The sequence below is a fragment of the Plecotus auritus genome (genome assembly GCF_963455305.1).
Source record: "Plecotus auritus genome assembly, chromosome: 6".
Lineage (NCBI taxonomy): Eukaryota > Metazoa > Chordata > Mammalia > Chiroptera > Vespertilionidae > Plecotus > Plecotus auritus.
In genome coordinates this window covers 136,237,407-136,253,705 of record NC_137773.1, presented here as the reverse complement: position 1 = coordinate 136,253,705, position 16,299 = coordinate 136,237,407, and the positions used below count along the sequence as shown (strand labels likewise).

General features: G+C 56.0%; 1 protein-coding gene across 18 annotated transcripts; it reads right to left on the bottom strand.

Moving 5' to 3' along the window:
• Positions 1-1,158: 1,158 nt before the first annotated feature.
• On the bottom strand, positions 1,159-16,008 carry LOC308252030 (inter-alpha-trypsin inhibitor heavy chain H4-like). Of its 18 annotated transcripts, none has more exons than XM_080675897.1 (23): positions 15,868-15,994; positions 14,487-14,647; positions 13,497-13,601; positions 13,200-13,362; positions 12,952-13,062; positions 12,317-12,445; positions 11,509-11,625; positions 11,081-11,249; positions 10,871-10,996; positions 10,507-10,688; positions 10,245-10,430; positions 8,039-8,178; positions 7,626-7,780; positions 7,153-7,314; positions 7,014-7,067; positions 6,446-6,580; positions 5,904-5,987; positions 5,657-5,683; positions 5,449-5,568; positions 4,506-4,680; positions 2,666-2,820; positions 2,447-2,543; positions 1,161-2,001 (listed from the first exon to the last, which is right to left on the bottom strand). In XM_080675897.1, the coding sequence occupies exons 2-23, from the start codon at positions 14,546-14,548 to the stop codon at positions 1,932-1,934; spliced, it is 2,724 nt and encodes a 907-aa protein (XP_080532023.1). In that variant the 5' UTR covers positions 14,549-14,647; positions 15,868-15,994; the 3' UTR covers positions 1,161-1,931. The 18 variants fall into 18 exon arrangements, with proteins under 18 accessions (XP_080532025.1, XP_080532023.1, XP_080532022.1 ...); XM_080675896.1 differs by having other exon boundaries at positions 15,875-15,994; XM_080675907.1 differs by having other exon boundaries at positions 5,904-5,963; positions 15,875-15,994.
• Between the last annotated feature and the right edge of the window lie 291 nt (positions 16,009-16,299).

Below are 16,299 nucleotides of genomic sequence, written 5' to 3'. Positions count from 1 at the left end.
GGCCTGGTCCAAGGAGGTGCTTGGAAAGCACTCAAGTGAACAAAACAATGAAGGGCATGGACCTACTTCCAGTTGTTCACAGAAGGCACCTGCCCTGCTGCTGGGCCAGAAAGTCACCCACGACTCCTCTGCTGTTATACAAACCCCACAGCCCAGCCCAGCCTGGCGGTGGTGTCCCAGAGGGGTGAGCTTGGCGTAGGCCCCTGGCTCTCATCTTGGTAGGTGTGTCAGAGCTGGCCTCACAGCAAGTCCGACGGAGCCCTCAAGGCAGCTCCCCCGTCTCACAGCAACAGCCTGAGACCCCTGCCAGCCAACCAGGCAGATGGTGAGGCAGATGGAGTGTGTCTGTGCGTTTGGCAAACCTGCTGCTGGAGCCCCCGTACGGGCCTCTCTTCTGACCCCTCTAGAGAGAGTCACTCAGTAAACACCGTATAGAGCTCAAGAGTTGGGAGAAGGTTTTCCCTGATAATCTGGTTTGCTTCCTCTTAACAAGCAAATGAGCTCATTTTCTGCTTTCCTCTGGCTGCGGGGAAGCTCAGAGCAAAGTTTTGTGCTGCAGCTTCTCCACTACAGTGTCCCAGACCGAACCTCCCCCTGCTCGGCCCTTCTCTTATTCCCATGGGCTTTGTTTAAAAAAATTTTTTTTAAATCCTCACCCACGGATACGTTGTATGTATGTATGCATGTATGTATGTATGTATGTATGTATGTATTTTTAGACAGAGAGGAAGGGAGAAAGAGAAACTTCGATGAGAGAGAGAAATTTCAATGGGTTGCCTCCTGCACGCACTCCAACTGGGGATCAAAGCCACAACCCAGGTATGTGCTCTGACTGGGGACTGAACCTGCAGTCTTTTGGTGTACAGGGTGATGCTCCAACCAACTGAGCTTCCTGGGCTATAAACGTTTTTTAAGTACGCTCTGACCGTGCAGGAATTGGGTGGAATCTTGGGGGTGACTACCCTTGGGCATGGATAGGAGAGGATTTAGAGTTGGAGAACTGGGTCACCTCCATGGGACAGACGCTTCCCTCCTGGGATGAGGGCCTCATGTCTGTTTTCTGTCTTCCAGGGCTAGCTTCTTTCCAGGTGGGGAGCCCAGGTGTGAAAATCAAATTGCATCATGCAAGTCCCATTAGAAAGCTTGCTGAGAACTCCTATCTAGTTCACTTTTTTTTAATAGAGGTAGGAAGAGTCAAAACTGGTTTTCATGGTCCTAGCCGGTTTGGCTCAGTGGATACAGCATCAACCCGAGGACTAAAGGTCCTGGCTTCGATTCCGGTCAAGGGTATGTACCTTGGTTGCAGGGTCGATCCCTGACCCCAGTCAGGGCACGTGCAGGAGGCAACCAATCAATGTGTCTCTCTCACATCGATGTTTCTCTCTCTGTCTCTCCCCTTCCCTTCCAGTACTCTAAAAATCGATGGAAAAATATCTTTGTTGAGGATTAACAAATGAAATGCAATGAAATGAATTGAAAACTGGTTTTCATGGACTGAAGCTGAACCTCTGCTCCCAGAGGATGTTTTCTGGCCCTAGGCCCCAAGCTGGGGTCTGGAGTGACATATACATGGGTGGTTCAATCTCTCTAAATCTTAGTTTCCACCTTATGAAATGAAGGGAGTGGACCAAAAGCTCCTCAGGGACCTACTGGCCACAGGGCTTTGCGGGCGGATCGTGGGAAGATTCTAATGTCACATGATGCTAAGTGTTCAGGGGGAGGTTCTATAGCCCTGGGATTTAGCTGGATGGAACCAGAGATGCCCACTCCCCGATTTACACTACCTTCCTTTATTTGTAATAAGTGGAACTCCCCTCCCCATCACGGTCAAGACCCCACAGGCGGCTGTGGTCACAGGATGACAGCCATCTGCATACAGTGGGGTGGCATGGGGGTGGGTGGGTGGGTGGGTATAACTCCTGCCATCAGGACTATAGTGCGACAGACCAGCAGGAAATCTCTGTTCCCGGGGTCCCCTCTTGGTAATCCAGCTTGAGCTCTCTGGGATGGATAGACAGGCAGACAGACAGACAGACAGACACAGGTGGTTAGCAAATCTCAGGTGTGGTGGGAAGAGAGGGAGAGAGCTGGGGACGGGCAAGTGGAAGGTGCAGTTTCAGGGCCCCTTAGGATTCCCTCCAGCACAGGCTGACTAGGCCCTGTCACCCAAGGGCACCCAGTTGTCCAGGGTCCAGGGCTCTGAGATTTCAGGGAGTTTGCTAATGCCCCCAACTCACCCTTAGTGATCTCTGGCTGGGGTGTTTTCTGTGGGTTTGAGTTGACCATTTTTGTGGGGTCACACTGAGGGCTGGGTCAGACATGTCTAAAGCATCAACCTTTCACCTGACTATCTCTAGTTCCCAGGCACGGACAGGGGAGTGGAGGCCCCCAGGGACCAGCTCTCAGCCTCCCAGTCCCCACCCCTGGCCTGTTTGTGTGGAGTCACCTGGTGGCATCGAAGTCAAACCCACGAGCCCTCAGTGTTCGCTTGCTGTCATCTGTTGTGTCTGGGGGGCCCCAGAGCACTCCCTGGTAAAAGCGGCCTGAGAGACAAAGGGTGGTCAGTGAGGGATGAAGACATGGGGACTGGGAGACACACGGCACTGCCTGTTCCCAGGCAGAGGTGGAACGAGGATGCCCTGAGCCAGGGTCATGGGCAGCATACCAAGGATCCCGTCGACGTGGCTGGAGAAGCGGTCAGTGTCCCGCAGAAGCAGCCGAAGCCCCTCCCCAAGGCCGTCCCAGGACAGCAGGCCGATGGTCACTTTGTCTGGGCTACTGAGCAGCAGGAGCCCCGCCTTGTCCATGGTCATCGTGAGGCTGTGGGGAAACGTAGGCTCCTGAGAGCAAGGTAGGCATGCAGACACCCTCAGGGGACCCTGGCAGTTGGGGTGGCATGGGTGGGGGAATCCCTGTGGTGGCCTTGGGTGGGAAGTCCATAACATATTCTGAGCTTCAGTTTTCTCCTTAGCAACTGGGACCATAGTTAATTTAATAATATCTGGTGATCCCAGCATTTATAAAACAAAGTAACGGTTCCTTTCCCTCTGTTTTCTTAGATTTGGTTCCCCACAAATCTGTTTGATAAGATTCCGGGGGTATCAGACACACTCTGCCGGAGACACTTTCCCTTGATGATCAGTGTTTACTTGTATGTTTAACATGTAGAAGGGCAAGTCTCTTCTGATTCTATCCCCTTCTCTTTTCCTAAAATAATCTCTGACAGGCTTACCTTTTTTGTTTTCGTAGGAATGTTAGGCTCCTTCGATCAGGTTGAACAAGACCCTGCTGGTACTCTGAGGTTACCTTAAAGGGACCTGCACTAAGTTTCCACTGTCTCCACGAGACTTGCTACAGGAGGTGTGGTCTGATTTTCTGCACGGAATCTTCTGCAGCTCGTGAACGTGTGTGGACCCTGTCACTATGATTAGGAGCAGTTCTTTATTCCACCTTCTGGTGCGCATGTAGTTATCAGACACCAGGAAAGTTTCAGACCTTTTATGAAATGGGGAGATTTTCAGGTGAGCCCTCAGGTTTGCCAGGTGCTCACTCACTTGTCAGGTGGAAACCAGTCTCTACTGAGGGGCTCAGTTAGGGGGATGGACGAGGCTCTTTGTACTGAGCACAGGCTGGGACCAGGAGGGCTGTGCTCCCAGAGGGCCTGAGCCTCTGCCCCGCTCCAGGCGCCTCGTGACTTCTGCACCCAGAGAGCTGCCTCTGGAAGGCTCGATGGTCAGCCAGCCCCACCCAGAGAGGTCGCCACCCACCTCCGTGACCTGCCAGCTGCCAGGTGTTGGACGGACAGTCTCTCCTCCTCAGAGCGTCAGGAGTATGCTAAGAGTGACTTTCCTAACCTCCCCCTGGTGCAGTGCCTTCCAAGTCCTCACTGTTGTCATCATTCCCTCACCACATAGACAGCTGCCCTCTGGCATGCCCCGTGGGCACCATCCCTTCTAAAGAGCCAAGTGCTCCCTGTCACATTCCCTCATTGGGTCTCCCCTTAGCCTCCACCTCAGGCTTGGGGTGATTCTCCCCAGGTCTGAGTGAGGAAACTGAGGCTAAGAGGGTCTAAGCAGCCTGCCCAGGGTCACACATGATTAGCAGCAGTTGGCTCCAACCCACATTGTCCCCTGCACGGGAGAGTGACCTGGGTTAGCTATGGCCATGCTGGGGGGCAAGCCACATCTGGTCCCTCTGGAGTTGCAGGCCACCCACTGCATATGTGGTGGCCAGTGAAAGGTCTGTGGGGGGCATGTATGAGAGCAAGGGTAGTGCTCAGGGGCATGACCGTGTGTGAGCAGCCAGGTCCCCGGAACAACCGCTGGTGCCCCCCGGAGAAAGAGGTATGGCTCTGCCCAACCGGTGGGGGCGGCCCACTGCAGAGGACTCAAGCCCAGCCCAAGCACTTCATCCCCAAGCCTGTGGCCTCAGGCCACCGGTCAGCACTGTCACTGGCTAACGTAGCCTCAGAGGTCACTGCTGCTGGTACCCAGGCTGAGGCTTACCCAGGCATCACCACGAACAGCGTCTCCTTCCATTTGTACTCAGAGCTTCTTCGGCCCCTAGTCACTACCACGTGCTCAGGGGACACGTGGACCTGCAGCTGGGGATTCTTGAAAGTCACCTCAATCCATGAGAACTGGGCCTTCTCCATCTTATACTCCCCAGTCACCTCGAGACCTGAGAGAGCCGGGAGCAGAGGTCAGAGGCATGGCCCGGCTGGGCACTGGCCTGCACAGGAGGCGCTCCCTGATTATGTCCCCCAGAACTGTCCTTCACCAGCCCCCGCCTCACTGCCCTGTCCCCAGCATTCCCTCACACTGGACTCTGGTTTCCACGGTCTTTTCTCTCATCCCTTGGTTGCATTTGACTTTGGAAGGGCCACAGTCCTCAGTGATGGACACTTTCAGATGAGCCCTCAGAGAAGGGAGATCGTGTCTGAAGTCCCGGAACCTTTAGAAAGCGCTGTAATGAGCCTGGCCCTGAGCTAGGTGCCATGGGCCAAGAGTGAGTTGGAAAATCAGCGGTCCCCACCCTTATGGAGCAAACAGCCTCTAGGCCTGGTGTGTGGAGGTGGGAGACCGTGTGTGAGCATCCCTGAGTGCTGTACATCTCCACTTCAGACTTCACACCTCAGCTCAACCAGTATGACCCTTCTAGGGGGTGGGGGGCAGGTCTGGTCAGCACCCCTCCCTCTCTTGCCATTCCTCTCCTCCATACTCTCTAAGGTCCCACTACTATCTTTCAGGGCTCTGGGCTTCTGCCAACCTCTGCCTCTCCCTAGTAAACCCCCACTTGTCTGCCAAGGCCCAGTCACTCCTGTGTGACCCCGTGCAGCCTCATATGCCCCTCAAACAGCCCTGGCCTCCCCTCTGGGCTTTTGCCTCTAGGTCGCTTTGGGCACTGCCTGCAGAGGGTTTCTCTGGAAGGTGACTGGTCAGGCCTCACCTTGGTCAGGGTCTGAGAGCAGGAGTAATAATGGCCCCGGGGTGCGCTTGATGTCCACGCAGAGCTGGTCTGTGCTCTGCCCAGGCAGAGGCAGGATGACGGTGGGAGCCTGGATGGGGGCTGGGGCAGCAGATGTGGTTGCTGGGGCAGGTAGAACATTCTGGAGGGCAGTGATGGGAAGGGGGGCTGAGAGGGGCTAGCAACTTACCTGGTGGTGGGGCTGTTGGGCTTGTTTCTGAAAGAAAAAGTCTTTGTTTAGGCATCCCCTTCCTCGGAGCTGGGACAGGGGGAATGGAAGGATGGGACAGTGTATGGGTGTGGCCAGGGTTCCTTCTTCACTTCAACATTGAGAAACCATGTAACAGGTTCCTAGAGATCCCCCGGGCCCTCCCATCCCAGTGTCTTCCTGCTCTAGGGCCATCGTCCACTTCAGGGAATCTGGTCTGGGGGCCTACCTTCCATTGTTTCATCCAGGTAATCATCCAGTATAGTGGGACCACCAGAGGAGGAAGATGCTAGTAAAGGATTGGCCAGAAATCCTCATTGGAAAGGGAGAAGGCAGTCAGGATTCAGAGCAATCAGCACACCAGCCAGCCATCACTGCCACCTGCCACCCGCCAAGCTCCAGCCCTGCGACCCCTGCCCCACATACACCCAACCTAGGAGAGCACACTTTAGGAAAAACACTGAGGAGACAGGGTCCAGCTGGTGTTGCGGCTGGGTCTCAACCAGCCTGGGGATCAAAACAGCTCATGGGGCCACTCATGGCTTTGGGAATGGTGGAAGCCTTGCCTTTCCAGAAGGTTCCATGCTGAGCCAGCCTCCAGAGTGTAATGAGTCTGGTTCAGTGAAAATACATGACACACTACTTCATGTCAAGCCCCACTGCAACTATCCCTGGTCTGTGCCCAGCCCTGTGCAGGGTGCTTGCTCTCATCCAACTCTACAGGCAGGCTTCCCTATCCCCTTGAGGAAATGAGGTCACAAAGTGGCTTACCTTTCCTGCTCGGTATCCTCAGATCCGGATCCAATTTACGAGATGTATAACGATAAAGAACAGGAGCATTAAGTCCAGGTGTTCCCACTGTCTTGCTGGGCAGGTCATGAACTCGAGCGTACAGGGAAACTCCAGCTTTAGAAAAGTTGACACCTGCAGTCTTTACTCAAGCGGAGTCATGGGTCTCCACCACCAGGGCTCTGGGACCCACCCCGGGAGACAGATGTAGAGAGGGCAGATGGCTCCCTTCCGCCACCCACCACTCTGAGAGCCTCTCCCCCTACAGCCAGGAGAAACTCAAAGGTGGAAAAGGAACCCTTCTTGAACTCCTCCCCGCTGGGATATCAGTCACTTCAAACTACCTTGTCCTCTGAAGTTTTTTCTGCCCCTAACAAAAGGTCCTGCATGGCTGCCTCCTAATCAGATGCACCTCAACTTGAGTCCCAGCCCAGCCACCAGCCAGGTGAGCGAAGCAAGCCACTCACCCACAGTCAGGGCAGAGCCCAGCCTGTGGCCAGGGTCAAGGTTCTGTCAGTCTCCCCTCCCACTACCTCTCCTCCTTTGCTACCTGGTAATATGGGCCCTGCGTGTCCCATGGCTCCATGTCTGAAGACAGTGCGACCTGGAAATCAGAGAGACCTGGGTGTGCATCCAGCTGGATGGGGACTGTGCCCCTAGAACCCAGGACAGCCAATATCTGAACGAACAGGTGACTAAAGCACCAACGTGCTCGGGCAGACAATGCCCCCTCCTGGCAGCAGGCTGGGCTGGAGAGGCCTTGGCCAGCAACTTTGTGGGACTGAGGTCTGATGTCCTGTCACCAATTCCAGCCTTTGAAGGTATTAGGCTCTTACCTGAGGGAACCTTTTCTGGATAAAACAAAAAGAGAAGAGAGAGAAACAGAGTGAGAGAGGGAGAGAGAGAGATACTATCGGGGTAGTTTTGATACATTTGAAGTGCTTATTTACGTTGCATCTCAACCTCAGCACTACGTAGCTGCAGTGAATTTGGGAGACCTGGCCTCATTTTCCTCATCAATGAAATGGGATGCATCTCCTGGGAGTCCTTGGAGACTGTGTGGCAGGGTTAGGGTCTTGGTCAGGATGTGGGGGGAGGGGCTGGGAAGAAGACTGGGTCCAAACTCTGCTGCCAGAGGCTAGGAGCCCACTCTCACACCCACCATTTTCCATGGGCTTCTCAGCAACTTGAGACTGTTCTTGGCCTTCCGGTTTGGTGACCACCATGGATGTGAGCGGGGTGACAAAGCTATAGTTGAGCGACAAGCCCAGAGCTTGGGTCTCCAGGGCCTGCTTATCAGCATCTGAGGCAGAAACCCTGCAGGTAGAGAGCACAGAGGCCCAGCAGGTCCCTGGATGCCTAGCTCCATTCTCCCTCCCTTCCAGACCCTTGGGGGTGAGGGGCGGGCTCCCTACTGGGAGAGTCTGGAGCTCAGACACCACACCATGACCCCCCTCTCTCCATACCTAGGAGGTGCCCAGGCCACCTGTGCTGTCCCACCCATGAGGACCTCGGGAAGGCATTGAGGCCGTGTGTGGCCGCCCCAGCAGGCCCTTGGGGGTGCAGGCCACCCACATTCGCTCCAGCAGTTGATGGATGGTCAGGTACGCCCAGAGTCTCTCCATGAAGCCGTGGAAGATGTACTTGGGCTTTTGGAACTCCTCTTCCTGCTTTGCAACCTGGGACTCCATTTGGAAGGTGATGTTCTCCATGGGCTGGAAAGAGGGGCCCAGCCAGGCGGCAGCAGTGAGGGCCTGACACCCGCACCTGGCCTGGAGCATCCCAGCCTAGTTGGGACTGGGCAGGTTGTGAGGACTGCATTCCCTTGGAGTAGGTGGGGAGCACGGAGGGAGTTTAGGGGTATAAGGGGGTCAGCCACAGAGCCTCCAAGGAGGTGGAGAGACAGGTAGAAACTGTTATAGGTGCAAAGCCAGGAACTCAGATCAGGTGCAGCTTTTGGGAAGAAGGAAAATGAGGATGGGATCTGGACCCCAGGCCAGTGCAGAAGCAGCATCAAATGCAGTTTAAAGCAGAAAAGGTCCCAAGATGGCCCACCCCAAAGATGGAGACTCTGAGGACAGAGAAACAAGTGCCTTCCCCAGCAGTCATGGCAGAGTTGGAAAGAGAACTCAGGCTTTGATAGGATTTGGAGCCCCATGTACCCCATTAAGCTGCCCCTTGACCAGGCTTGTGCCCTCTGCTGGGACCAGGCACTGTCCAGTGGTGACAGCGAGGCATGTGCCCAAGTTTCAGGTGGACTGCTGCTTCCTTTCTCGGAGTGCGGCCTTCTGGTCTCAGGCTGACCTGGCCAGCAGCCTGGGACGTGGGGCCTGCAGGCAGAGGAACTTCAGCCTTTCCTGTCACAATTCCCCGGCGGCCAAAAGCCTTTGTGATGTGGATCAGACCCCACCCCAGCTGCTGGAGACGCCCTCCTCTGTTTCTCACCAGAGCCAGGCCTCCCACACCTTTGTCACTTGCAGGCCACCTGCACAAATGCCCTATCCACCTGCACAGCTACCTATTCGATGTTTTCCTTAAGTGAACTTTAAATAGACTAACACTCTCCACTTGGCCTCGTCCCCAGCAATATGACCAGGGAAGTCCTAGGGGTTGGAGTTACATTTCTCAGAAGATACATTAGGATAAATACGTAATTGCTCAAACAATGACATGTGTGACTCCCCCTAGTCACCCTGGTTCCGCACGTTGGGAAGTCCCAGCCTCCAGGGTAACACCAGCAGCTAACATGTGTGGAATGTTTACCCTGGGCCAGATGTTAATCCCCACGGCAGTCTCACAAGGTGGTAAGATGACCGATTCTCATTTTCACACAGAAGGAAACGGAGGCACAGGGAGATTAGGTGAAATCCCCAGGCCTCACCCCTCGGAGGTGGCAAAGAGGGGGTGGGAGCCAGGCTTCTGGTCACCTGTATGCATTGGTCATTGTGACACGTGCTACTTCTCTGAGACTCAGCCAGCCCTGGTCCCAGCGTGTCCGCCTGCCATGCATGCCTGAAACATTCCTCCATCACTTCACCATCTGGCCTCTGCCACCTCCTACTCATCCCGCAGTCGCAGCTGAGTCCTGTCCAGGAAGTCCTCCGGAATCTCTAGGCCAGGTTGGGGCTCCCGGGCTGCTCCCCTAAGTCCCTGGGTTCATCCTCTCAGGGACACCCCAGCTTCTAGGTCTTTCCTTGTTTGTGTGACGATTTACCCAATGTCTCTCTCACGAGGGCAGTATCCCTAAGGCCTAGGAAAGTTGTGGCTCAGAGCAGGTGCTCACATTCTCTTTGTGGAATGAGGGGTCCCCTGCGGCATAGAGGCAGGGAGAACTGGGCAAGGAGAGGACACCATCTGGTGAGCTGGGGTGAGTCTTGCCTGGGTGGCAATGGGCCTAAGGGCAAGTTGGATCTCAGTCTGCTCATCTGTGAAGTGGGAGCAGCCCTCCCTGCCTGATTGCAATCTCAGAGGGCTGGTGGAGGACAGAGGGCATGTCAAACCCCGTGCCCTAGGGCACAGCAGCAGCAACACAGACTGACTATGGAGTGCCTACCACGTGCAGGCAAGATCAGGTGCTCTCAGGAGAATCAAGACACTATCTCATTGAATCCTCTCCACCAGCCATGCAGTGGGGACTGAGGTCATCCATGGTGGCAGGGGACACTTTGTAACTTGTCCAAGGTCAGTCGGCTGGAGTCTGACAGGACTGGAGTTTGAACCTAGCCCCTCTGAATGCCTGCTGCAGCCACCCTTCCACGCCAGGATGGCTGGTCACACTCACCAGCTGCCCGCTGACTATGGCTGAGAGAACCTCAGGGCTCTGGGCCCGCAGCTTCCCGGCCACTACCATCTCGGAGCCCTTGAAGAACAGCCGGAAGTTGTCCTGCGTGACCTCCTCCACGGCATTGCTTGGGTACTCGAAGGTCACTGCGGTCAGCAGGGGGTTGGCCACCTCCTGGTAGAAGTCCTGCAGAGTGGGGGGTGTCACGAGGGCCGGGCAGGGTCATCCCTGACTCACCCAGCCCTCAGGGGTAGGCTGGCACCTGCAGCTGCAGGGCGGAGTCCGAGTCCTCGTAGATGCGCCGAGCCAGGCCACCGTTGTCCAGCGCCAGCTTCTCCAGGAAGGCATAGCTGACATCGAAGCCAAAGCCCAGGCAGAAGAGGCTGTACTGACCGCCTATGGCCTCCTGCACATTCTTCTGGATCTTCGTGGGGTTGGTCTCGCCTGGACCCAGCGTTTTGGGGCAGGGGTGAGAATATAGGGATTTGCTCAGAGGATATTTTTGGAATCTCAGAGCCAGAGAGGCCTCAGGGACCCCTCGTTTCCCCAGGTCCCACAACAAGCCAGGATGCAGCCCCAGTGATGCCCCCTGAGCAGTGTGCCCTGCAGTTCCACTGTGCCCTCACCCACAGTGGGGTCGCCATCGGTGAGGAGGAGGAAGAGGGAGACGCTCCCGGAGGGCAGCTGCTCCTCCCGGGTGGCTGTGTCCAGCAGCTGCACGGCCATCAGCATCGCATCGTTGATATTGGTTCCTGAGGGGCACACACTCTCAGGATGCGTCTCAGGCGGGGCTCGTGCCCGGAAGCCCCACCCTGCAGGGCTGCCCTGGTGCTCACCTCCCTGGGCCTTGATGCTGTTAGCGTATTTCTTGGCCTCCTCCACGTTCTGGGTCGAAGCTGGCACCAGCGATGGCTTCCACTGGGTTGCTTCCCTGCTGAAGCTAATGAGGTTGAAGTGGTCTTCGGGCCTGAGGTCCTCCAGGATCTTGATGAGGGCTTCCCGAGTCTGGTCAGGGCAAGGGGAAACAAAATAGGTGTCTCAGGGGGACCTCCTTGGGGGTTCATGTGCCCTTGGGCTGCACCCCCAGGCCCACACCTGCAGTGGGAACATGGTGAATGCTCCAGGGTCAGGACCAGCTCTGACCTCAGTCTCTGGAAACCTCCACCCAGGAAGATGGAGTAGGCAGTGTCTGCCTGCTAGACCAGAGCTGACGGTGTGAGGCCTCTGAGAGTTTACAGGCCCTGCCCTGGCCTATGGTACCCACCTGCCGGATTTTCTTGCCCATCATGGAGCCACTCGTGTCAATGACAAAGATCACATTCTTGGGTATCATGGACAGACCCTCGGGGGCAAAGTAGTGCACAAAGTAGCCATTCTCGATCTATGACCAGAGTGAGACACACCCCAGCTGATGAGAGCTGCAGTCCTGCCCTGCCCTGCCCCACCGCACCTCCTTACTCCAAATCCCCGGGTTCCCATCCTCTCTTCATTGAAAGCTCCTCTGTCACATTCCCCCTGCTAACCTCCCCAAGTCCTCGCCATCTTTTAAAAAAATCTTTATTATTGAAAGTATTACAGAAGTCCCCCTTTTTTCCCCATTGGCCTCTTCAAGTCTGCCATCCCCCTCCAGTCCTTCACCACCCTATTGTCTGTGTCCATGGGTTGTGCACATATGCATACAAGTCCTTTGGTTGGTCTGTGCCCACTCACCCTCCCCCACCTCCGCATTCCTCACCATGTCTTAGGACTCCATCAGTCTACTCTTTTGCTAAAACCTTCCCTGCTATGCATGACCCACTGGAACTGTACTCCACTTTGCTTCCTATTTGTTTGAATAGCTGAGGCAGTTTAGAGGTAATAAACCTTCTATAGCAGATGAAACTTTTCTGCCTCCGAAAGGGAATTCTTTCAGGGACAGCAAAACTAAACTGCGTGTTTTCTAACTGTTGCCTTCAGTGTACACCGACCGGCAGGAGCAGTTTTTTTGCCTTTTCTTCTACAACAGCCAGGCTCAGGCTCCTGAGGATGGATGGATTTCCTGGTTATTCTGCTCTCCCCTGGAGCCCACGCACCTGAATGGAGCCTCCAGAGAGGGTGCGGTTCACATCATAGCGGATGATGAGGTTGCCATCCACAACTGTGTCCTGTTGCTCTGCAGACTTCTGTTGCTGGGAGAGCGTGGGCTTGAATCGGATGTGAGCCTGGAGGGACGACAGACTGGGCTGATGTCGGGGGAGCAGCGAGGCCACGCTCACACCCCTCACCCCATTGAGAATCGCCCAGGATGAGAATTCCACCTTATGTCAAATGCCAGGGATCTCTCTCTCAGGCTGGGCTGTAAGGTGGCCGGCCTCAGTACAGCGGATGGGTGTGAGCGAGGAGCCTCTGCTCCGGAGCCTTGCCAGCAGAGCCTGGGCTGAGGATGTGTGCGATCCAGCCTCCGCCTTTCCCCCTGGTCCTGGGACCCTCATGTCAGTGTCCTCTCCCAGGCGCCCCCTAACCGCAGGTTCAAACCAGCACCCGCAGTCCTCCTCTAGGCCTTCCCCTTCTCATCTGCCACATGTCAGCGCAGACACAGAGACCTCAGAAGCCCGCCAGCTGAGAGATTCTGCCCAATTGTCCCGCTCTCTGGAGATCCAGGCTCATCGGGCTGGCCTGAAGACAGGCCCCTTGGTACCCGCACCTCCACCCACTGTGGCAGGCCCACCTTGGTCTGGTTCTGTGAGATGGTGAGGGCGTCTGCAAGCTCATTGGTCATGAAGGTGCTCTCTGTCTCCAGAAAGCTGATGCCCTGAGGCTCAAAGATGTGAATGTCCATCTGCAAGGAAGAAATGGGTCACTGGGTTAGCCAGGAGCCAGGGCTGGGCCTCACAGGAGGCAGAGGGGGCAGGGAGGCCACCCTCAGCAGCACAGGGTCCTCGAGGAGGCCTCCTGGGAAGAGGCAGTTCCAGGTACCTGCAGGTGCTTGACCAGCTGCCGGGGCTGGACTTTCAGCAGCAGCTCATACACTCCTAGACGCCGCTTGAGCAACTCCTCGTACACCAGCTCGAAGGTGACCTTGGCAGAGGGAGCCACGCTGACCGATACCTGGAACTGCTCCATCTTTCTCCCAGTGGCCCTGGGGGAGGAGGGCATCAGGCCTGCCCCTCCAGACCAGGTAGGGTATGGACACTGGAGGCAGAAGCAGAACTAAAGGCAGGGGCAACTTCTGCCCCACCCCCACTGGGGTCTCCCACACCCCCTTGGGCTCACTTGACGAGGCCAGCGCTCTCCCCCCTGGCCACGGCCGCACTGTACTGCTTCTGGGCTGCATCCTTCTGCTTGATGTTCCCTGGGTACATCACACCGTCGATGATCCTGGGGCAGGAGGGTGTGTGCTGTCGAGAGCCTGGTGCTGGGGTGGGGGGCCTCTCCAATCCCACCTCCTCCAGGGAGCCTCTCTGGGACTTACTCTGCCTCCTGATAGAGTGACTCCTACCTTTACCAGACCTCAGCCCTGTTTATTATGCAGCTACTGTGTACAAGACTGTGCAGGACCCTGGGTAAGGGCGGGCAGCCTCTGCAAGGTGTGCCAGGCCTCTGTCTACCCTGAGGCATTCACAATGTAAGTGAACATTCATTTTACTGAACGGACAGGAGAGGAAGGTTGCAGAGGAGGCAGGGCTGAGCTAAGTCCTGGCCTCTCTTTGCCCTTCCGCTCTGGCCCCACATCCAATTGCCCCCTCCACCTCATAGACTGTCCCAGAGGAACCTGTCGACCACCAGCACGTGCTTTATGAGCTGCGCTTGCACCCAGCCCTGTGCCCAGATGTGGGGCAGGCTGAGGAGGAGGGAGAGGCCAGGCTCCCAGGCCAGTGGGAGACACAGGGCTAAAAGGCTTTGAACCCTCTTCCCACCAGCACAGGGCAGGGAGGTTTGCAGAGGTGGGTGGAGGGAGGGGTGAAAGGAGGAAGGGATGGAGGGACACATGGAATATGGGTAGAGGGAGGGAGGAATGGGGGATAGAGGAAGAGATAGGAGGGAGAGGTGAAGGGATGAAAAGAGAAAGGAAGGGAGTGGGGGATGGGTGGAACATCTCTGAGAATAAGTTCCTGATAAAGCCTCTGGTTCCCTGTGCTGCCTGCAGGTGGAGTGCACACACCTCACGTCAGCAGGGGGTCCTCTCTCCTTGAGGGACACGCGGGGAGGGGATGGCCGTGCTGGATGGGGAGGGGACGTGGAGGCGGGCGGGAAGGCACCTACATGGAGAAGTTGGTGATGAAGGCTTTCTTGGGCAGCTCCATCTGGAAGGTGGCCTCCTGCATGGAATCCGCTCTGTTGACCACCCTGCTGGTGATGACCGTGTGGGCAAACCGGGAGGAGACCCTGGAGTCCACAGTGAGGCTGTAGATGTCGATGGCATTCTGGACCAGTGAAGGAGGAGGGGAACTGCTTCAATGCCAGCCCGACTTGGAGCAATGCTCTTCAAGAGCCGGCGGTGACCTAGGTCCCAAACCAAGCCCTGGCCCTACCACCAAGAGCGATGGACGCCTCAGGCAAAACCCCATGAGGCATTTCACATGTGGATCTTTCTCTCAAATAAGAGGCAGTTCTGTGCTCCATTCCCCGCTCTACAGTGCCAGGGCAGGAACCAGTCTGTCAACACACAGGGGGTGGAAGGTGGAGCCTGAGCCCCAGTGTGTCAGGGAAGAGACTCTCACTTTTCCTGGCCCTGGTTGGGATCAGGAAGCTCTGAACAGTGTAAGGGCAGCAAACAAGTCCTTTGATTTCTGGCGACCAGAAATAGAGGAACACAGCTCCTGCCAGTCGCCCACAGGGGCCTCCAGGAGCTGGGAGAATCTGGAGGTGACCAGGGTCCAGTCTCTAAGAGCTGAGAACATTCTCCTTTGCCCCCTTTCCCTGCAGTCATGGGCCCCACCCCCCAGTTGCCCTGCCCTGCAGCACTGACCCTGGCCCTGCAGAGACTGTCAGTCCCCACAGGTCACTGACCCAGGCACCTGCTCTTCGACCAAGGTCTAAGGTTCGCATGTGCACACATGAGAAGCCTTACACATCTCCTGCCAGCCTGCATATGACACACTTGTGTACATGCCAGCTCTGTTTACCTGCACACGCAGCCTAGCAGAGGTGGGTGCCTGGCCGAGCGGCTTGTTACACACCTGAGTGTCTGCTCTGTGCCAGGCACTGTACTAAGTACTTCATAGTGTTACAGGTTCCATCTTCACAACAAACCTCCAAATAGGGTCTATTATCATCCTGCTTCACTGATGAGTAAAGGGAGACAGGAAGCATCATTACCTTGAGGCCATTCAGCCAGGGAGAGGGCGAGCTGGACTCAGGATCCCCACTCCCACCCTCCCCCCACTGCCGGCCTCCAGGGGCAACTTGCTAACCTGCAATTCCTCACCTGGAACATGGGAATAGGATCACCCTTCTCGTGAATGGGTTCGGGGGAGAAGGAGTGTCCATAAAGCCATCGGGACATGCCTGGTGGATAGTCAGCACCACTTTTTTGCATACACACAGATCCGTGCTCACTTGCTCGCTCACCCTCACACAGGCTCTCACTCATTCAGCAGCTCATACACTCACACTCCGGTGCGCACACAGGTGCCTGGGGCACCCGCTACCTTTTGGGCACAGGTGGTCTGGAGGACAGCCAGCAGAGGCAGCAGGACCAGCACGATGGCACAGGCGTGGGCAGGGGCTGGGGGCTTCATTTGGGCTCCAGTGCCTGTCAGGCTGCTTCTGAACGTGAGAGACAGTGGGGAATGAATTAGTAACCTGCTTGCAGCTCCGCCCCTCCGGGGGCAGGTTCCGGAAAATTGGGATCTACAAGCCAAAACCTGCAGTGGACTCAGATAAGCTGGCCAACTGTGAATGTCCTGTGGACCTTGGCTGGGGACAGATACATGCACAGTAAGTCCTCAGTGTCATCAGGATAGGTTCTTGGAAACAGCAACTTTAAGTGAAGTGATGTATACCTGAGAAACGAGTTCAGTTCCTGTGGCATATTTCTGGTCACAAAAACATCACCAACTTCTAAATAAAAATC